The sequence below is a fragment of the Leptodactylus fuscus genome, chromosome 6 (genome assembly GCF_031893055.1).
Source record: "Leptodactylus fuscus isolate aLepFus1 chromosome 6, aLepFus1.hap2, whole genome shotgun sequence".
Classification (NCBI taxonomy): domain Eukaryota; kingdom Metazoa; phylum Chordata; class Amphibia; order Anura; family Leptodactylidae; genus Leptodactylus; species Leptodactylus fuscus.
The window spans coordinates 118,645,447-118,668,210 of NC_134270.1; the positions used below are offsets into that span (position 1 = coordinate 118,645,447).

Consider the following 22,764-nt stretch of genomic DNA (forward strand, 5'->3'; position numbering starts at 1 on the left):
TTTACACCTCCCCTGGGCCTCCATCTATTATACTCTGGCGTTTGAAGAGATCCCAGAGTATAATGCAGATCTCCATTTCTTTGACTTAGAAAAAACCAACCAAACAAATAAACAATTTGTAATAATCAGGTCGAACCTGACTCAGTACAAGACCGTTCACCCATCTCTATTAGTTATGCTTTAATAGCAAAGCTGTGTCCGACTTCACTTTTTGCATCACTGTTTTTAGGTTGTAGTTCTGAATCAGCCCCATAGTTTTAATAATATAATCATAACTAAGGGTCAATTCACACAGAGGAAAATGGTGAGGAATTTGGTGTGGAATTTTCCATGCTGAAAAAAAGCCTCCCATTGATTTAAATGGGTTCTGCTAGCTTTTTCTTTCCACTAGCAGAAAATTTCCACTAGTAGAAAAAAAAAGCTATCAATGGGAGGCTTTTTTTTCAGCGCGGAAAATTCCACACCAAATTCCTGTGAATGGACTCTAAGTTTGCCATAGACCATAGATTTCAATTACCAGATCCCAATTACTTAGCTGGTGATGTAGAATTCATTGTTTATGGATGGACCCAAAAGCTTACATTTTGATCTGTCATATTCTTTTAAAAACCTGGAAAAACCTCTTTTAAAGGTGCTCTATCATTGGGAAAAGCCATTTTTAGGTAAGCACATACTTGCATAGCCTTTAGAAAGGCTATTCAACACATACCTTTTGTATGTAAATCGCGTCAGTAGTTTTTGAATGAGCCCGTTTTTATTGATATGCTAGTTAGCTTCCAGCCAGCACAGGAAGTTCTCATCATGCACCGTCTGGTATTCTTTATGTACATGAGAGCAGGGAGATGACTCATTATCAGCAGCAGCAGCCTGTGTTGTACACACATATAGGAGAGAATAGCAGAGGGTGCACAATGAGACTTCCGGAGTGCACGGTGGAGGCTAATTGGCATATGAATAAAAACGGGCTCATTAAAATAACCACTGAGGCAATTTACATACAAAAGATAGGTGTGGAATAGCCTTTCTAAAGGCTATACAAGTATGTGATTAGTTAAAAATGACTTTTCCCAATGATAGAGCCCCTTTAAAGGTTAGTTAAATTAGTATTTAAGTTATTTTATGTATATATCACAGACAGTATGTGTATAACAAACATTACTCTATAATTATACTATGTATTGTGAAAAGGTGAAAGGCAAAGTGCTGGAATCACACTATATCAGCCCCAGGTTCCTGACTTATGTGTGCTCCAGGGCAGGTCTGGAATAGGTTTCAGCTCCAGGTGTGGGTCCTGAGGCTGGTTACTGGGTCATAAAAGCTTGCTGAGCCTGCACTTCAGATCCTGGGAGGTGAGGAAGTGGCTGGGTCTGTTCTGACACAGAGTATTGTGTTACAGTACAGTGTTTTTTGGTTGATTCCGTTTGGCTGGTAGTAAGCCACATGTATAGTTAGTATTTTCTGTTTAGTTAGTGCACAGCTGAGCAGGATTTTGGTTTGATATTATTTTGCCTGAAGTGAAGGATGTATTTTATTTTTCTCATTTTTGTGCCTGACTTAAAGGTTTATTTTATGTTGCTGCTTTTCTTAAATAAACTGCTTTGCCACAAGATTTGTGTCCTTGTCTCTGGCTGATTGGGTCCGCACCACTGCTTCCACCGAACAACCTTCCCCTCAGTATCTATAAGGTTGCTGTATTGTTGGAACTCATCCGTCTCTTTCTATGGATATAAAATACATATTCAGCCTGTAAAGCACTCTGCATGGACAATAAAAAGCTATTGTACACGAACTAACTTTCCAACTGTCCTACTAATGGAACTAGAAGACCAGTTACACTGCCATGATGTGTATAGGAGAGAGTCCAGCTGCCTTGAAGCCAGCACTTTATGGTTGTATGCTTGAAGTACATTCAGATTCCCTTTAGTGTTGCATGGGACACTATCCCTAAATTATTGTAGGAGCTCTGTGTTGCTCTTTTGTGTCTTACTTGGGCTACAAAACCAATAGCGGAAGCATAGTCTGACCCTAAATAATTAAAACAACTCTTGACCACATGAATGGACTTGGTCACTTGGTCTGACCTCAAACTGGAAAGCCATATATTGTTGCCACCCATATGTCCACCAGGTAAGCAAAGATCCTGTCACTGTGTTTCTGAATGATACCAAAGGCTTATTTGTTGAAAGTATAGCCTGATGCATTACTGCTGTCACTACTGTCACCCTTGGGTCGCCTCGATGGCCACTATCTAAACCAGTAACTCTCCCAGACCTTGGTGTTGAGCAGATTTATAAATGACCTCTATTAACCTCACTACCGACAGCAGACATATTCTATGTGCACTAATTAAGTTTATACAGGAAGACTTCATAAGATTTAGTTTTCCGTTGTCATGATGAACAGATGTCCACTTACGTAAAAAATTCTGTCCTCTGCTCGGAAACTTGTGAGGTTTTAATTGTTAAACTACTTATTGCACAATCTATTTGATCAACCTGCTGCACATGTATGTTGGGGATGTTCACGGTTATTACACGGCTGGTATTTTACTGATCTGGATGCTATTTTTACTCTTCAGATTAATGCCAATATTTTTTGCTGGAATCAATTTTTCATATGCACAAATGATACTGTACTGTTCTCACTTCTCCACTAATATCACCAGGAGCAGACACAGACTGAAGAAGCCCCCTGTGCAAATAATTCGCTAGTATCAAATTGGTGGGTGTCTGACACCCAGCACTCACACTGATCAGGCGTTCTCAGCAGCTGATACACAGAGAATGGAGAAGGGAGCAAACCATTCTATTCTCTGTATACTGGCTGAGTCGGGTCACATCGGCTTAGCTTCCATTCAATTGAATAGGAGCTGAACTACCATTTGGTGTGGCCACTACACAGAGCTGTCTGTTTCATTCTTTGTTCTCTGTGCATCAACTGCTGAGGACATCTGATCAGTGGGGGTGCTGAGTGTCGATACCCCACCAATCTGATATTGATGACCTATCCTCAGAAACCTGTGATGAGTTACAATGAATATGTTAGGCCGAGGTGTCCCTAGCCTGCCCCACTCTACTCAAATATGTAAAATGTGGCAAGCAAGACATGGATCAGGGATTGTGGCACACATGTGCAGCAAGAAAAGGCGTTGTGCTGCCAAATATATGCCACAATAATTAATGTCCCCTGTCATCAGTTTAATGTCTCCTTCTATCTGTCCCAAAATTTAATGACACCACTATCCACCCCAAGTTTTAATGTTCCCCTCTATCTGCCCCTCAAGTTTGATGTCCCTCTTCATTTGCCCCCAGTTTAATGTCTCCCTTCCATCTGCCCCCAAAGTTAATGTGCCCCTCCATCTGACACCCAGTTTAATATCTCTCTTTATCTGTCACCCCCCCACCCCCCAGTTTCATGTTCCTCTTCATTTGCCAAAGTGTAACATAAAAAACACTGATACATACTTCTGCTCGTTCCCCTGCTGCTCTGTCTGTGGTCTCTGTTCCCAGGGTTTCAAGACACCGCAGGCGCAATATGAGTGACAACATCACATTGCACTTACAACTCCTGAGGCCAAAGTACAGAGGGGACAGGGTGGGGAAGCCGGGAGCTGTCTGTGGATGGCTCCTGCTTCATCAATGTATTCAACTCATCTCCAGACAGGACACGAAATACGGGACTGTCCTGCTGAATCCAGGATGGTTGGGAGGTATGCATGTTCCTAAAATGAGTAATAGTCACGTAAACAAGACAAGCTGCTTTACTTTTCATCTATAAAAATCCTTTTTTTAGGATACAGTGCAAGACACAGAATTGCATTATAGAGGAGCCACACGGTGGCTCAGTGGTTAGCACTGCAGCCTTGCAGTGCTGGAGTTTTGGTGTTCAAATCCCGCCAAGGGCAGAAAACCATCTGCAAGGAGTTTGTATGTTCTCCCTGTGTTTGCATGGATTTCCATTCCAAAGACATACTGGTAGGGAAAAATGTACATTGTGAGCTCTATGTGGGGGCTCACAATCTACAAAAAAAAAAAGAATTCCATTGTAGGTGCTGAACTAAAATATAAAAGTTTTGTCTGTCCACAAACTGCTGACTGATTCTAGTAGCAACCAAAATATATTGTAACACTATCTATTACTGTGATATTGTTAGGAGGCGCCTCTCCTGCCTCCTGTCCCTGCTCTTAGATTCCCTGGATATTTTGACCTGGCTTGCCTTACAGACCTCTCCTCCGTGATCCTGATTTGGCACCTTCCTGACCTCCCGTGTATGACCCTTGGCTTCCACCTGACCTCCCTTCTGGATCCTGATTTGGCTACTCCATTGACCTCCTGTGTATGACCCGGCTTCTCTGACTACGCTTCTGCCTCTGCCTTCTGCTACCACGTGACCTCCAGTTATAAACCGGCTTGCTTGACCACGGAATTGTTCCTCGAATATCTGCGTGTATTCCCTGGATTACCCTCCTGCTCATCTGCTCATTTCTTCCCGCTCTCTTGGACTTCACTCTAAGGTTAGTGTCTGGGTGTTCGTTACTCTCTGAGCGGTTGCGGATCTGGGCCTTGAACTTTTACCAAGTCCAACTCCACCATCAGGATCTCTGGTGAAGAACTCTGGGGCCTGGTTCCGCTCCAGTTGGCAGAGTGTAGCACACTCAGGACTGTTTTTGCCTCAGCGCTTGGGGATTCTAGTTGCCCAGGACTCACTGAGTTATTTGTTGCATCAGGTTCCTAACAGATACACTTTATATCTTATGATCAGTTTAAGACAAGTAATTTTGGTGGATTTTGCTTTGCTTTCTACTAGTTGTCACACATACTACATATACTCACTACATTCCCTTTCATTAGCACTGTATAGTTAATCAGCTTTATGTCGTATTAATAAACTAACAATGGCATTTTTGCTATGTAAATATCACATGTCATTATCGGTATTTAATTAGGGTAAAATGGGGAGGGGGTGGTTACAGAGATTCAACACCTGGGAAATTTTTTGTGCGTGTGTATTTTCGGAAAGGGCGACTTATCCTCCAGGTCTTCTTGTTCTCCAATGGGAATATCAGTTCATGTCACTGTGATCCCTACCAATACATATTTCAGCATCATGATGCCTGCAGAGTTCTTCATCTTCTGGCTGATGTCCTGATGACATATGATGTTAAAGTAACAAAGTTAAAAAAAAAAAAATAGTATAAACTCATTCTTGCTGCTTTGATACTGCTATACTGTGCCTGGCCTGGGCATGGTGCCAAGCAGATGGGAAAAACATAGGCAACTTGTCTAAATTGGTTGTAGGCTACAGGTATAAATTATTGTTCCTTCCCGTTTCTCTGCATTCTATTCATAATGGTTCTTTTCACTTTACATGGTAATTTTTTATAGGTTGCATATGGCCACTGTTGAATATTTTTGATCTCTATTAACCTAGTCAGACAGCAAATACCCACCTGGTATGATTTAGACATAATTGGTTGTTTTGCCAAGTGGTAAGAGGTTGTGTTCAAGAGCCCATTGTATTCTGATAATGAGACCAGCCCTGACCCTGCCAACATTACTCTAAAATCTGTATGTGAGTAAAGATCCTTGGCGAGTAAAGAAAAAAACATTATCTGGTAACTATTTGCAAAAGGCTGGTGCAATGTGAATGGCGGAGAAGCAATCACTACTGCGATCATTCCTCCCCATTTGGCTGCAGGGAATATGGCAGTGCATCCCTGTTTATAAAAAGTAACGCACTGCCGATAAGCTGCAGCTTTTATACGGCAAATCCCTATGGGCTACATTCAGACAACAGCGAATAATGGCCGTGTAGCGTCACATTGCAGCCTTATATTCAATGTGAGTGAATAGGGGCTATTCACATGACTGTTATTTTGACAGCCCATTGTTGTGTCCGTTTTCATGGTTTCCTCCATACACTGTAATCTATTGCCTATTGCCTTTGGGTCCTATGTAGCAGCTGATACCTTTGCACCCTCTATAGCTATGGTCTTGCTAGGCTCCCTTCTTATCTTTATGTACTGCAGTATACAGTATACATTTGTTGGATAGCCAAGAATAAATCAAGAAATATAAAAAAAATATATTATTATTATCCCATCTTTTCTGTGTCTAGTATATATTGGATAGATAAGTACGCATCAGTACGAATATGAGTATTTTGTATCCCCCCATAGTCTATAATAGAGATTGATGGTGACCTCTTCACTGCAAACCAGGCACATATTAAACTGGGTGGCCTTTAGATAGAACTAATGGCCACCATAACATGGTGGATTGATCTCCATTTTTGAATACAGAAAAAGCTGCCACCCATTCCTTAGTGTAAACTTTTGCCCTGTCTTGGCACTCTCAGGCATAGAGAAGGAATGTGACATGATATGCCTCCATGGCATTGGTCTTTCCCCGTTCTATAATGCTTAGTTTGTCCATTATTATCTGTCTGCTCTTTCCTTTTAATTGAGTTCTGTCTCTGGTGCCAGTGGCAGTCTATGTAAATGAAAGCAGTGCAGAAAACGTATTATGTAACCGTACCTCAGGGGAGAGGAATAAGCGGATTGCATAGCTATAGGCTGATATAAGTAACCAGAGGGTCAATGGACCCAGGAAGATCCGTGTCCTGTATATTTGCTGTAAATGGACACAACCATGAATGCCTCTCATTGGCGGTACTGTATATTGCATATTGACCTACTATCTGTTGGGTATTTGCGGTAAGTAAAGAGAATGGATTCACAAACTTCCCAGCTGCAGTGTCAATTTCCATGACAATAGGATTTGTGCATGTCTTGTATTAGTCACTTGTACTCTCATCACAGCTTTGTTAGACTAATTCGTGATTCTGATACGTAGAAATTTTTTGACAAGATAGGCCAGGTCGGTGACACATTCTTGTCACTGCGTTAGCGTCCCCCATACTGTTTATTTGTGAATCCAGGCGCGGCGTTAGATGTTTGACTGTGCTTTTATTGCAGTGTATTTTATTTGATTTTGTCGTTACCATTATATGTGTCTCTTCAGGACATTTTCTGTGGACATCTGAGCCTTTGTGGCAATTATTACACAGGCTACATTTTTGTTTTAAGTCTCCAGTGTGGTCTTGTTTTTTGATCCTCCTCACATAGGTCAGACAATGTGTCCTGCAGTTGATAATAACTCTCTGGAAAGCCGCTCCTAGGAGTCTCTGGGTTATCATAACATTAAGATTTTACTTTCTTTTCTGTTTCCTTTACAAACCCCAGAACCCCCTTATTAGACAGGAGGCCAACATCTGGAAGAACTGTCTGAAGTATTTGGATTTATGTGTTCGGTGTCCAGACGTCAGGCTTGTCTGCAGCTCAAGATTAGGAGATCTCTGATACTCTTGATTTGTGTCAATGTTTGTTGCAAATGGCTACAGAAAGGAAGTGGAAATACCTGAGGTCCGGTTCACATCTGCATTCGGTATTCCATTTATAACAAAGCGGTGAGCAATGAAAGCACATGGACCCAAAAATTTGTTGGGCTGGCGTATGAATATTCCCATCCCTGCTTGTCCTGCTGTCTGCCCTGCTCACTTTCATAGACACTGGCAAGCGAGGCCTTGAACGTGGAATGTGGCGCATCTTTGGCGCAAGAATGGGACATTACCACCCATCTCCTCCAGAAATATGGCATGCATGAGATAGTAAATCCCCCATAGTGTCAGTTTCACTACTGTATGACTAGACTCAGACATAAATGTAGTACATTAGGTGCTTCTTGGTGCATCTTGTTTGAGCTAAAATTTTTCCAATTTGCTAGACATGTGTGTATGTCTTCCCACAAAAGCGACCTGGTGTAATTGTGGCATAATGAATTCAAATAGAACTATGATATTCTCCCTCCAAATAAGCAAACTAATTTATGGTATATACTTAGACAATACAGTTTAAAGATGCACCTGATTTATTATCCAACATCAACCAGTGTGGTAAATCTGTTGTATTTTCAGACTGTCTGTCTAAATTTATACTATTACACTATCTAACTAAATCTGGACCATTGCCTTAGCTGAGGTCTCCAAGACTATATGGGCATAGCATTTACTCCCATAAGGGTAGGCTCACATCTGCATCTGAGTCTCCATTGCAGTGTCTGCCTGAAATCGGTGGACAAAAAGTCCTGTATGTTTCAGTTTTATATATGGTACTGCACTTGGTATGGACAGGTGCGCGTGGTTTGGTTGCCAGCCAATGAAGATATAGGAAGAAAACCACAGCATTCGGTTTTGTATCAACAGACACCCTTGAGTTACTGCTTATCAGTGAGCTCTCTGTTGTTTGGGTCACCCGACGGACCCAAACAATGGAGAAGCGATGCTAGTGTGAACCTAGCGTAAGCATGTTCAAGCAAGAAACTATATGTATGAGGCTTTTATGGATAACACTGATGGCCAGATCAAGACCCAGGGGCTGCATGAGGCCTCCGTCAACCTAATGCAATTACCCCCAGGGTAAGTTCAAGGTAACTGCCTTTCCCCATGGCTGCACGCTCTGCAAACCCTTAAAAAGCAGAAGCTAGGAGGACACAGTGGTATCTTTCCATATCCCAAAAAATGTGTCAGGTACTCATGTATTGAACGTTATTATTTCTGTGATTTTTGTTCACTATATGTATATTTAAAAAAAAAACATATTGGGAACACCTCGGCTATATACAATATATACAGAAATCACAGGTCACAATTATATAGCTGTGTGAAAAGGTTATATGTAATATATAATGTGTTATATATGATAATTCATAATGTGTGACCCTATGATGGAATACACAACATGTCAGGTTCACCACCATTGAGGTAGATCATCCATGTTTTATAACGTATTACAACACATTATAACACATTGTTAATAATGTAGACAGCAAAAACATCTCTGAAATTGGATCAATTTCTTAATGAAACAGATAAACTCCAGAATTATGTAAGGCAGGGTTCACACAACCGTTGAATTCCATTATGGAGGTGTCCGTTAAAACAAACAAACAAAAAACAGACACCTATCATAACAGACACAAACAGACACTAACTTATGTTAATGTGTCTGTTTTTTACTGATCTGTATAATGACACTTGCCGTCCATCAAGAATCCATTTTTTCAAACACACACAAAAATCCTGCATGTAGAATTTTTTGACTTCTGACAGATTGCGTGTAAATGGACACTAAAAGACACAAGATAAAATCCCATTGAAATGAATGGAAATTTTAATTGATTTCTGACGGTTCAGCTAGTGTGCGTTGCTAAAATTTTGTAACGGAAAATAGCTACGGACACTACTGACGGTCACTAATGATAGTGTGTAAAATGAATTGAATGATTAAATGAACCTATGTACTTATCACACTCTGGGACTGAAAGAAAGACTAAAATTAAACAACGCTGAAGGGGCCAGTCATGCAAAATCTGTCCATAAAGGTACTGGTGTCATATGATGCTAGGGAGAGACTAAGCCTATGTTCACATGTGCGTTGGAATCTCCAAATGTTACAGTGTGCGACAAAAATTGTCTGGGGGGTTTTGGTTTAAAAGAACAGACACCCAATGGGGTGCAGGCTCTGTATGTGTCCATGTACCGGTCCAGCTATCTTTTTTTATGGCCCTCCAGCGAACCAGAATAACATAAAGGCCGAAGCTAGTGTGAACTTGGCACAAAGTGATGAGAAGAGGTTCCACTTCTGATATTGTATTAGAAATTGATACAATACAGACCAAATGCTGGCATGAGAAAGCGACCTAACTATAGGGATTTTCAATAAGATGACCGATAGCACGTCCAGAAATATAACTACCCTATAACCACTGCTTTATCTGCAATCCTGACATCTTCCACAACCAGTTCCATACAAATGGGTGACTGACATTAACAGCTTGTCTTGTAAGGGTGTAACTCTTATAAGATGACAAATTTAGGTTTACCGCTCTTTTACATTATAAATAGTCTGGAAGAAAATCTGTTTTTTATGCCCCATGAACCATCACGTATCATTATGTGCAATGGATTAACCGGATTTATATATGGTTTAACTGGTCATTAAAGGGGATGTCTAAGATTAGAGGAAAGGCTTATATTATGCCAGAAACAGCATTGTTGCTGTCTATGGGCTGTGACTGGCATTGCACCTCATCCTCATTCAGTTTTCCTAAACTCAGACAAGCCCTTAAGCATTAACCATTTAATAGGTACAGAACATTTATCAGAAAGTAACAGACACAACATAAAGGGTTTCCTTCTCACAATTGTCACACTGCCTACCTAGAGTTCCTAAGGTGGCCATACACATTAGATATTTATCTGTAGATCATTGTTGGGTCCAGCTTATTTTAAGACCGTCAGTTGTTCTTTGTATATGTATGACCACCACAGACATCAGATTCTCAACAGATTTTATCAAATTTCGCAGGACCTGCCAAAGGTCTTCAGATAAATATCTTATGTGTATGGCCAGCTTAAGCTGAATATAATGTAATATGTGTAGTAGTGCGTTATAAGGACACATAGTTTAGAAGCAGCATGCACCTATTCCTGGATAGGCTACACCTGTGTATCTTTCTGCATAGAGCTGCATACTCTCTTTCATCCTTTAGGGGGCACTGCTCTGTTTCATATATAAGAGTCAGGATACACGGACCAACCTCTCACAAGTTAGATTCCCTGCTGCCTTTCTGCCTTGCCTCAGCAGCTTTCACCCTTTCTCGTAATCTTCTTCTTTCCAGCTCTCTCTGTCTTCTGTCCCTGTCCGACACTGCAGCTGCTTCTCTCTCTTCTTCCCACTTTAATCCTCTTCTCTTTAAGTATTCACATTTACCTGCTCCCCCTCCTCTTCTCTGTCCTACCCACCTTCTTATCTCTCTCATACAATTCCCTCTCCACTCTATTCTTAATCATTGCTTTCTCCACTGTTCTGTCACATATTATCCATTCACTTTTTTTGTGTCACACATTTCTCCCGTCTCTAGCAGTTTCTTCTTATTCCTTTCAGAGATCCATTCTGTCTTTTTCCTTTATTTGCATATTATTTTCCTGCAACTTCTATCAAGTTCTCACCTGTCTTTAAATTTGATCGCCTTCTTCTCACTTTTGTCTCCTTTCATCCCTCCTAGTTTTACTCATCCGTCTGCTTCCATTTTCTTCTTTCCCTCCTATTCTGTGCATTATTCTTTTACCACATTACTTGTGGTGACTTTCATAAGACTCTCTATCCCCTTCTTTTCTGGAGGGGCCACCTTGCCTCTCCCCCACAACGTTCGGCACCATAGCTCCCCCCAGCCGTGCAACCCCCCGTCCCTTGGCCCCATTTGGCCTTGGGAGGAAGACATTGGTAGCAGTGGCTATTGGCGTGGTGATGGTTCTAATATTGGTCATCCTAATTCCAGTATTGGTCAACTCAGTGGGCTCTGATGGCCACTATGAAATGTTGGGCACCTGCAGGATGGTATGTGATCCCTACCTCAGCAAAGCAGGGGCAACCACCACTAGTACCAGCATCAGAGCCGGGACTGGAGCAGAACCCTTGAGTGACAGAGGACAACAAGCTCCATCGACTTTAGTGCAAGGTCCGCAGGGCAAAGCTGGACGTCCTGGTAAACCAGGTCCACCTGGAGAGCCTGGGCTTCCGGGTCCACCAGGTCCACAAGGGCCCCCAGGCGAACGAGGAGAACCAGGAAAACCTGGACCACCAGGCTTGGCAGGAGCAGGTGTGAATGGCGCCATTAGTACAGCCACATACACCACCATTCCTCGTGTGGCCTTCTATGCTGGTTTGAAGAATCCCCATGAGGGTTATGAGGTCCTCAAATTTGATGACGTGGTCACCAACCTTGGGAACAACTACGATGCAGCAAGTGGGCGGTTCAGCTGTACAGTACCGGGCACTTACTTCTTTACCTACCATGTCCTAATGAGAGGTGGTGATGGCACCAGTATGTGGGCGGATCTCTGCAAAAATGGGCAGGTAAGTGTACAACAATGGCTTATTTATATAGATTTTTTTGTTGTAATTGTAAATACATTAAGGTAAAAGTAACAATTTGAATTCAATAAATTTTCCGAGATTACTACTTTGTTGCAAAGTCAAATATTGCGTGTATTATATATAATTCGCAAAAAAACAATACATATAAGATAATAATTGCATCCTAAAACATAAAAAATGACCAAAATAATAATTGTATAAGAAATTTTGAATTTTAGCTTTTCACAATGCCAAAAGTATTTTCCATCCTTTCCAATTCATACAATAAGACAATCATTTCTGTATAAGGAACACAATCTAAAATGAGCACCGCACTGTGTATTTGTCACGCTAGAAGCTTTTTCTCTTTACTTTCCTTCCACTGGGATCTTGTATAAACTGAAAATATTCAGATGAAATCTGCACTAAGCTTAGGATGTTCTGTAGGGTTATATGAGGTTTTTTGGATTAAACTTCCAAAGTAAATTAAGTGAGGAACAGTGTGAAGAGGAAAAAAAAAAAGATAATATATCAAAAAGGGGTGAAGGAATTTTATGGAATTGGAATGGATCTATTTCATTGAAATTTCCGTCCATTGTAGAACTTCTGCAGAATCTTCACATGAGAAGCTCCCTGACTGGCACTATCACAATTAATTACCATGAAAAAACAAGCTAGCCTACAGGGAAAATGAGTAATGAAGATTAAGTTAGCGGGCCATGAACTTACACGGGGTAGCTACATTGTGGCCGTCATACTGTATTAAAGCATCTAGTTACTCCGCTAGTACATAACATACTGTGCTCCCTGTAAAACTTACATGTTCTTATTACCCTATATCTCTTCCTATCCCAGCATTGACTGATGCAGATTTTGGTAGGAGCAGAAACAATGGTCACAATGGGTGACTTATTAAATAGAACGCCTTGGGGACAGTGCTTATCCCTTCTCCAACGCTTAAATGTTAAATCACCTGCAGACAAGGGCAAGATAGCTCAGTGGAGCAGGGAAAATGAGTTTACCCAGAGGAAGCGAAAAGCTAGCTCCCTAAAGAAAGGTAGACAGTTAGCACATGGTAGGAAAGAGATGTCGCTTAGAGAAGAAGGGTAACTTATCTAGGAAGATACGGTCAAGAAGAAGTGAAGTGTAGTCAAGAACAACTTACACTTTCTCCATTTTAATCAAGAAATATTTGGGGATGACAAAGAAGAAGATAGGATTAAATATTAAAGGAGATCTCAAAGAAGTTGGAACAAAAGAGAAAAAAAGGACAATACTCTAAATCCAACTAGAACGCAATGGGTCACTATTGGGACTACAGTATCCTGCAGTCTGAAAATACATACAAAGTTATGTTTTATGGATGTCCCAATAGGTGGAGAGAAGGATATTTATTAAATGAGACAAAAAAGTGTCAAGATTGAATGATTAAAGGATGTTGGACTTAATGGAGAACAAGTATCTTACAGACAGACATATAATTAAGATAGACGTAGGTAGACATATGGAAGTTACAATGGAAGGTTCCTGATGAAGGTAAACTAGAGTTTCAAGGTGAGAATGAGACCTGGTCCAGAAGACACAATGTTATAAAAGAGAAGCCAAACATGGTGTCATTCTTATAACAATGACTTATTATAACAATCACTCTATTAATATGTGATGTCATTTTTCTACTTTTATGATTGGAGGTCACAGACCAAAAAGGAAAAAGATGTCTCAGATCATGCTAAAAATTATTGTTGACATCAAAATCTAAAGGAGAGTTTAGAATTTTAGATGAGGAAATATCAAGGAAACAAAAATAATCATAAGAATTCATGACCAGGAGGTGCTGGGTCTATGCCTATCGCTCCTAGAATGAAATAATAACAGAGAAACAGAATGCATGTAAACTTCATGAAAGATCTAGTAGTATATCCCCCAACACAATGTTCAAAATGATATAAAGAGCTAAAGTTCCCCAAGGAGAAGGACAGATATTCTATTCTAGTTTGGACATTGTTGTGTTTACAATGAGGTGAATAAATTCCCATTTGCTTCTGTTAATCAGTACTTTGTTAAAAAGAAGACAGAAAATGCAAATGATGCTAGTTCAAAGAAGACAAAAATACAAGGACAGAACTAGTACATGAAAGGAACTGAGTGGATAGTAAAGACATCTAACACGGTGATACAAAGAGATGCATTCCTAAGACACGGACTAGTCAAAAGTAGGGCAAAAATATTTAGTCCTGATGAGTAGAAGGATTTATTAGAAAGAATATCCCTCAGCAAGAAAGACCTAGTTTAGTTATGACAACACAGACTGTAATAAGAAACTAAAAGAAGCAAATGACATATTAAAAACAGTGTGAAGATAAAACAGACCATGGCGAATGCGGAAAAAGAAGAAGGGGCAAAGTTGGACCTTAAAACAGGGCAGGAAAGGTTTGCCCAGCTTAGGAAATATTCCATTATGGCACAAGAAAAGCCAATGAAATGAGCAGAGAAGGACATGGATTAAGGACCATGAAAAACAACCACTGAAAAGAAAGCAAGGTGTAGAGAAGGCTACATTAGGAAAAGTAGTTAGCACTTCATCTAAGGGCCAGGGATTGTAAGATATTATCCAGTGAGATAGATAACCCAGTCAGGAGCTGGTTTTCTGGTCCATGTTAGGAGGTCTCAGATAGGCCAATGTAGACTGAGTGAAGAAGTAGTCTAAGAGTCAGAGATTGCTATAATGTTTAAGAAGGAGAAACTTTGGAAGTATCCAGTTATGTGAAGGCAATTCGGGTCTAGTCTATACTATAGAGTCTGCTAACTGTCTGTCCCTCAAGTAGACCTTTCACTGATAGTAACTTAAGATGTTTTTTACATATTCCAATGCTAACCTTATTCAGTTAGGGGTCCCGATAACTCATGAACGGGATAATCTTCAGTGCTGACCATGGATACATAGCATCAGTATAGTAACAATGTTATAGGAAGATCAATAATGATGACTGGACTCAAACATTTCAGATTGTTATTAGGACTGATGGAACTGATCATGTTGCCTATTTGTACATAGCCATTGTTACTACCATTGATTGATTTTCCTCAGTTGGAAGTCTGAGGAAAACTACTAAGAGTTTATGATAGGGATTAAACAGACTCATAGAGTCAACTAACCTATATTTGAGGCCTGGCAAGACCAAGGAACATAAAGCAGGGATAACTTGGAGGGTAGGAATGGTGGATAGTCTCCAAAGGTGACACCGAAAGGTTTACAACATATATAGTAATGGCTAATCTATTCTTGGGCTAACCAAAGAAAATCTCCAGAAAAATTCTTATTACATTCTATAGGATGGGCATTTATTACAATATTACAAAAAAGTAAATTAACACAACCATCCCCTACAGTTCCTATGACTCGAGTTCAGTGCAGTTCTCATCTCTTTGAATGCCAGGCAAGTGTTCTGCTTTTAGACACAAAGATTTATCAAGAATGAAGCGCTAGTGACAGACACACTTGAGTAAAGCTGTTTTAATTCTATAGTATGGGAGAGCCATACAAATCACATCGTTGCCATTGGTAACACAATACAAAAAAGGTAGAACCATATAGAAAGTAATCGAGCAGATAATGTTTAGGAAAAACATAGAATCTAATTTATAAAATAATATATAGAAATAAGTAATAAACAATCATTTTTTAGGTTTTGTTGTTGTTGTTCCATGTGTCATGTGTTTGCACAAATATATATATGGATCAACGGTTAGATAGATACAACTGAACTCCACAGTGACACCGATGCACCCATGAGGCACGGTAAAATGCCCCATAGCTACGGCTTGCGTGTGTCCTTAGTTTTTCACTATGGGGAGAAAAGTTGTGTGTTAATTGCAAGATCTCTACAATACCAATTTATATATATATATATATATATATATATATATATATATATATATAATTGCAAGATATCTAACATGGTCACATGTTTTGCTATTGTTACATGTTGCCTGCCACTTTCAGTAGGAATATATTAAGGTAATGCTGGAATTTACTGCAGCCCAAAATATATATATATATATATATATATATATATATATGCTAGAAACAGATTGATAGCAAGATAGTTAGCTATATAAATAAATAAATAAATAAATATATACTACTTAAAAAGATACATAACTACAACCATGGGCTGATTTTTATCCACTGGATGTAAACCATGATAGACAGAAAGCAAAGGTCTTGAAAGGAGGAATTGATACAGAAGGTATATTGGAAAATTCTACAACTTTTCACCATATGCAATAAGCAAAAATGATTGTTTGCTGAAACTGAACCACCTTTTAAACTCTATCAATGTAGTACAGGTCATAGTAATGCACAGTGAACAATGTGGACGCTCACTGGTTTCATCAGACACTGAACTGTTCCCCCGACTTGTCCTGTGATCGACAGATTGACCTACTAATTCACACCCCAGCCAGAAGTTACTTTCTCTATGTAAGTCTATGAGAGCCTGGATGTTATACTGCCATAGACTTAGATAGAAACCAGGGACTTCTGATTGGTGTATAAATTGGCAGGTCAATCTGCTGATCACATGACCAGTCAGGGGACCGGTTCAGGAGCTGTATAAAGTGAACAATGGTCTCGGTGAGTGGCTGCAATATTCACATTACATTATTATTACCTGTATTACATTGCTAGAGTTTATTATAATTCACTGGAGTTGGGTTTTACAAATATCTACTTTATATCACTGGTTCTACTTCTGCAATAACCTCAGTAGCATCATGGTATCACAATACCAAAATATTAAGCTATAAGGTAGACATGAACCGTGCGCCTGGAGAGCATTTGGCAGTTTTGAAAGAAACCCAAACTATTTGACAGTACATATGGCATACGTACCCTGTACCCTGAATCGTGGTGCCAACTACAAATCTGTTTTAATGACAGAAGATTTTAGATATACTACTGTGCAGGAAGTTGATGCTTTGTTCTATTGGTCTGAAGTTAAAGGCTTCTGTCTGCTAATAGAATTGTGATCTCTAAACCCCTGTAAGTTCGGCTTCCCACCAATAATTCTCAATTTATCCTGGTTGTTCCCTGGAGAACTGCAGCAAAATCCATAACCTGCAGCATAACAATTATTTCAGCAAGAAAAGAAAACAAAAAGAAAAGTCCCGGCACTGAGAAGAAGAGAGAGAATCCAGGAAATCCTTCATTAGGTTTCAATATTCACCTTGTAAAATGGTAAATTCCTAAAATCTGTCTGCGTACGTTCCTAAGAGAAAATCGTATCATCAGAGTCCCCCAAGCAGCTCATGTTTCTGTGATAAAGCATCTATGTAGGAGCTAAAGTGGAACAACGTCTCAAAAGACAAAATGAAATTTTGGGGATGTGCAATTAATCAAAAATGGCGATGTGTATAGCGGCAGATAAATCTAATAAAAATCCTGCTGACCTGCTGATATTTCTTAACGGAAGTAGAGAAAATGCAAGTTTTAATTATTAGTGTTTTCCTTATTTCATAATATTTCCAAATCCTATCTATCTATCTATCTATCTATTTATCTATTATCTATCTATCTATCTATCAATCATCTATCTATCTACAGTATCTATCTATCTATTATCTATCTATCTATCTATCTATCTATCTATCTATCTATCTATCTATCTATCTATCTATGGTACAAGATCTTTTTGTATGTCATAATTTCTTAAATTTGTCACATGGGTTTATGGCCCCTTACAGAAATCACTGACCTGAAGCAGCCATAAAAGACCACTCTTTGAACTGATAAGAACCTTAGGAACTGAGGAATTGTTTACTTGTATGTACCAATAACCTTACACCCTCCCACCTAAAATTTTATTCCTATGTGTCCCTCTGTACATAAATATGCATACTTCAGATATTGTTTTTAAATTTACCTGAGGAAGAAGCCGAGAGCTACGAAAGCTTGTAATCTGTCGTCATTATTAGTTAGCCATTAAAAAAGGTATCAACTACTGAAGACTCAAGATTTTTGTTTTCTTATATTTCATACCCACTGGCTAACACTGTACAAAAACAAACGTTTTCCTTATATTAAATGCTCTAAAGCAACTACAGTGTTGGCCAAAAGTATTGGCACCCCTGCAATTCTGTCAGATAATACTCGTGTTCTTCCAGAAAATGATTACAAGCACAAACTCTTTGGTATTAATATCTTCATTTATTTTGCTTGCAATGAAAAAACACAAAAGAGAATGAAAAAAAAAGTCAAATCATTGATCATTTTACACAAAACTCCAAAAATGGGCCGGACAAAAGTATTGGCACCCTCAGCCTAATACTTGGTAGCACAACCTTTAGACACAATAACTGCGCACAACCGCTTCCGGTAACCATCAATGAGTTTCTTACAATGCTCTGCTGGAATTTTAGACCATTCTTCTTTGGCAAACTGCTCCAGGTCCCTGAGATGTGAAGGGGGCCTTTTCCAAACTGCCATTTTGAGATCTCTGCACAGGTGTTCTATGGGATTCAGGTCTGGACTCATTGCTGGCCACTTTAGAAGTCTCCAGTGCTTTCTCTCAAACCATTTTCTAGTGCTTTTTGAAGTGTGTTTTGGGTCATTGTCCTGCTGGAAGACCCATGACCTCTGAGGGAGACCCAGCTTTCTCACACTGGGCCCTACATTATGCTGTAAAATGTGTTGGTAGTCTTCAGACTTCATAATGCCATGCACACGGTCAAGCAGTCCAGTGCCAGAGGCAGCAAAGCAACCCCAAAACATCAGGGAACCTCCGCCATGTTTGACTGTAGGGACCATGTTCTTTTCTTTGAAGGCCTCCTTTTTTTCCCCTGTAAATTCTATGTTGATGCCTTTTTCCAAAAAGCTCTACTTTTGTCTCATCTGACCAGAGAACATTCTTCCAAAATGTTTTTGGCTTTCTCAGGTAGGTTTTGGCAAACTCCAGCCTGGCTTTTTTTTATGAACTCTGGGAAAGAAGTGGGGTCTTCCTGGGTATCCTACCATACAGTCCCTTTTCATTCAGACGCCAATGGATAGTACGGATTGACACTGTTGCACCCTCGGACTGCAGGGCAGCTTGAACTTGTTTGGATGTTAGCCGAGGTTCTTTATCCACCATCTGCACAATCTTGCGTTCAAATCTCTCGTCAATTTTTCTTTTCCGTCCACATCTAGGGAGGTTAGCCACAATGCCATGGCCTTTAAACTTCTTGATGACACTGCGCACGGTAAACACAGGAACATTCAGGTCTTTGAAGATGGACTTGTAGCCTTGAGATTGCTCATGCTTCCTCACAATTTTGCTTCTCAAGTCCTCAGACAGTTCTATGGTCTTCTTTCTTTTCTCCATGCTCAATGTGGTACACACAAGGACACAGTACAGAGGTTGAGTCAACTTTAATCCATTTCAACTGGTTGCAAGTGTGATTTAGTTATTGCCACCACCTGTTAGGTGCCTCAGGTAAGTAACAGGTGATGTTAATTACACAAATTAGAGAAGCATCACATGATTTTTCAAACAGTGCCAATATTTTTGTCCACCCCCTTTTTATGTATGGTGTGGAATTATATCCAATTTGGCTTTTTGACAACTCTTTTTGTGGTTTTCCATTGAAGACAAATTAAATGAAGATAATAATACCAAAGAATTTGTGCTTGCAATCATTTTCTGGAAGAAAATGAGTATAATCTGACAGAATTGCAGGGGAGCCAATACTTTTGGCCAACACTGTATATCTCAAAGAATAATGGTGGGATCTGATAATCTAGAACATCAGATAATCTGCTGTTAAGGAATCGCATGATGGCCTTAAATATCACAAAGTTAAAGTGCAATAAAGAGACTCTTGTAGTCAAAAAGTGTGTGACAGATTTTGGTTTTTAGTTTGGGTTGTCTTCCTAATTGTGTTTTATAATAATCCAGAATATTTGATAATCTGGCATGGATTATTCTTTCTAGCTTGCTGTGACTGTTATACAAATGTGAATTATGAATGATAGAAGTTTGCATATTGACCATTAGATGGCAGTACAAAGGCAAACCTTTAAGAAAAGAATCTCACTTTACAGCCTGTAGTGACACTGACTACTGCCATCTTTATAGGCACTTCTAGGTTGTCATTTACAGGACATTAATGTTGTACTGCTGTAAACTTTTATAAATCTATTGCAAGATTTCTTCATTAAGCATCATTTTAAGGCTTTTAGTTAGGCTTTTACATTGGAAGACAGATAGCACTTTAATAGAGATGAGCGAACAGTGTTCTATCGAACACATGTTCGATCGGATATCAGGGTGTTCGCCATGTTCGAATCGAATCGAACACCACGTGGTAAAGTGCGCCAAAATTCGATTCCCCTCCCACCTTCCCTGGCGCCTTTTTTGCACCAATAACAGCGCAGGGGAGGTGGGACAGGAACTACGACACTGGGGGCATTGAAAAAAATTGGAAAAAGTCATTGGCTGCCGAAATCAGGTGACCTCCATTTTAGACGAATAGTGGATTTCAAATCCGGGTCATATGAGAATGTGAACTTTGTGACTATGAGACAGGGATAGCTGTACAGGCAGGGATAGCTAGGGATAACCTTTATTTAGGGGGGAATGTTATTAAAAATAACTTTTTGGGGCTCTATCGGGTGTGTAATTGTGATTTTTGTGAGATAAACTTTTTCCCATAGGGATGCATTGGCCAGCGCTGATTGGCCGAATTCCGTACTCTGGCCAATCAGTGCTGGCCAATGCATTCTATTAGCTTGATGAAGCAGAGTGTGCACAAGGGTTCAAGCGCACCCTCGGCTCTGATGTAGCAGAGCCGAGGCTGCACAAGGGTTCAAGCGCACCCTCGGCTCTGATGTAGGAGAGCCGAGGGTGCACTTGAACCCTTGTGCACCCTCAGCTCTGCTACATCAGAGCCGAGGGTGCGCTTGAACCCTTGTGCACACTCTGCTTCATCAAGCTAATAGAATGCATTGGCCAGCGCTGATTGGCCAATGTATTCTATTAGCCTGATGAAGTAGAGCTGAATGTGTGTGCTAAGCACACACATTCAGCTCTACTTCATCGGGCTAATAGAATGCATTGGCCAGCGCTGATTGGCCAGAGTACGGAACTCGACCAATCAGCGCTGGCTCTGCTGGAGGAGGCGGAGTCTAAGATCGCTCCACACCAGTCTCCATTCAGGTCCGACCTTAGACTCCGCCTCCTCCGGCAGAGCCAGCGCTGATTGGCCGAATTCCGTACTCTGGCCAATCAGCACTGGCTAATGCATTGTATTGGCTTGATGAAGCAGTGCTGAATGTGTGTGCTTAGCACACACATTCAGCTCTACTTCATCGGGCTAATAGAATGCATTGGCCAGCGCTGATTGGCCGAATTCCGTACTCTGGCCAATCAGCACTGGCTAATGCATTGTATTGGCTTGATGAAGCAGTGCTGAATGTGTGTGCTTAGCACACACATTCAGCTCTACTTCATCGGGCTAATAGAATGCATTGGCCAGCGCTGATTGGCCGAATTCCGTACTCTGGCCAATCAGCACTGGCTAATGCATTGTATTGGCTTGATGAAGCAGTGCTGAATGTGTGTGCTTAGCACACACATTCAGCTCTACTTCATCGGGCTAATAGAATGCATTGGCCAATCAGCGCTGGCCAATGCATTCTATTAGCGTGAACTGAGTTTGCACAGGGGTTCTAGTGCACCCTCGGCTCTGCTACATCAGATTGCTACATCTGATGTAGCAGTGCCGAGTGTGCATCAGATGTGTAGTTGAGCAAAACTGACTCAGCACTGCTAAGTCTGCATTCGCATAGGAATGCATTGGCCAGCCTTCGGCCAATCAGCGCTGGCTCTGCCGGAGGAGGCGGAGTCTAAGGTCGGACCTGAATGGAGACTGGTGTGGAGCGACCTTAGACTCCGCCTCCTCCAGCAGAGCCAGCGCTGATTGGCCGAATTCCGTACTCTGGCCAATCAGCACTGGCTAATGCATTGTATTGGCTTGATGAAGCAGTGCTGAATGTGTGTGCTTAGCACACACATTCAGCTCTACTTCATCGGGCTAATAGAATGCATTGGCCAGCGCTGATTGGCCGAATTCCGTACTCTGGCCAATCAGCACTGGCTAATGCATTGTATTGGCTTGATGAAGCAGTGCTGAATGTGTGTGCTTAGCACACACATTCAGCTCTACTTCATCGGGCTAATAGAATGCATTGGCCAATCAGCGCTGGCCAATGCATTCTATTAGCGTGAACTGAGTTTGCACAGGGGTTCTAGTGCACCCTCGGCTCTGCTACATCAGATTGCTACATCTGATGTAGCAGTGCCGAGTGTGCATCAGATGTGTAGTTGAGCAAAACTGACTCAGCACTGCTAAGTCTGCATTCGCATAGGAATGCATTGGCCAGCCTTCGGCCAATCAGCGCTGGCTCTGCCGGAGGAGGCGGAGTCTAAGGTCGGACCTGAATGGAGACTGGTGTGGAGCTATCTTAGACTCCGCCTCCTCCAGCAGAGCCAGCGCTGATTGGTCGAGTTCCGTACTCTGGCCAATCAGCACTGGCCAATGCATTTCTATGGGGAAAAGTTAGCTTGCGAAAATCGCAAACTGACAGGGATTTCCATGAAATAAAGTGACTTTTATGCCCCCAGACATGCTTCCCCTGCTGTCCCAGTGTCATTCCAGGGTGTTGGTATCATTTCCTGGGGTGTCATAGTGGACTTGGTGACCCTCCAGACACGAATTTGGGTTTCCCCCTTAACGAGTTTATGTTCCC

The 22,764-nt window shown here is 40.8% G+C and overlaps 1 protein-coding gene across 1 annotated transcript in view; it reads left to right on the forward strand.

Moving 5' to 3' along the window:
* The first annotated feature begins 10,678 nt into the window (after nucleotides 1-10,678).
* The window catches only part of C1QL1 (complement C1q like 1), a 70,050-nt gene continuing 57,964 nt past the window's right edge, over nucleotides 10,679-22,764 (forward strand). The window contains exon 1 of the mRNA XM_075277150.1: nucleotides 10,679-11,978. Within this exon, the coding sequence (XP_075133251.1) occupies nucleotides 11,370-11,978 (609 nt within the window). The 5' untranslated portion in view covers nucleotides 10,679-11,369. The remainder of the gene's footprint in view (nucleotides 11,979-22,764) is intronic.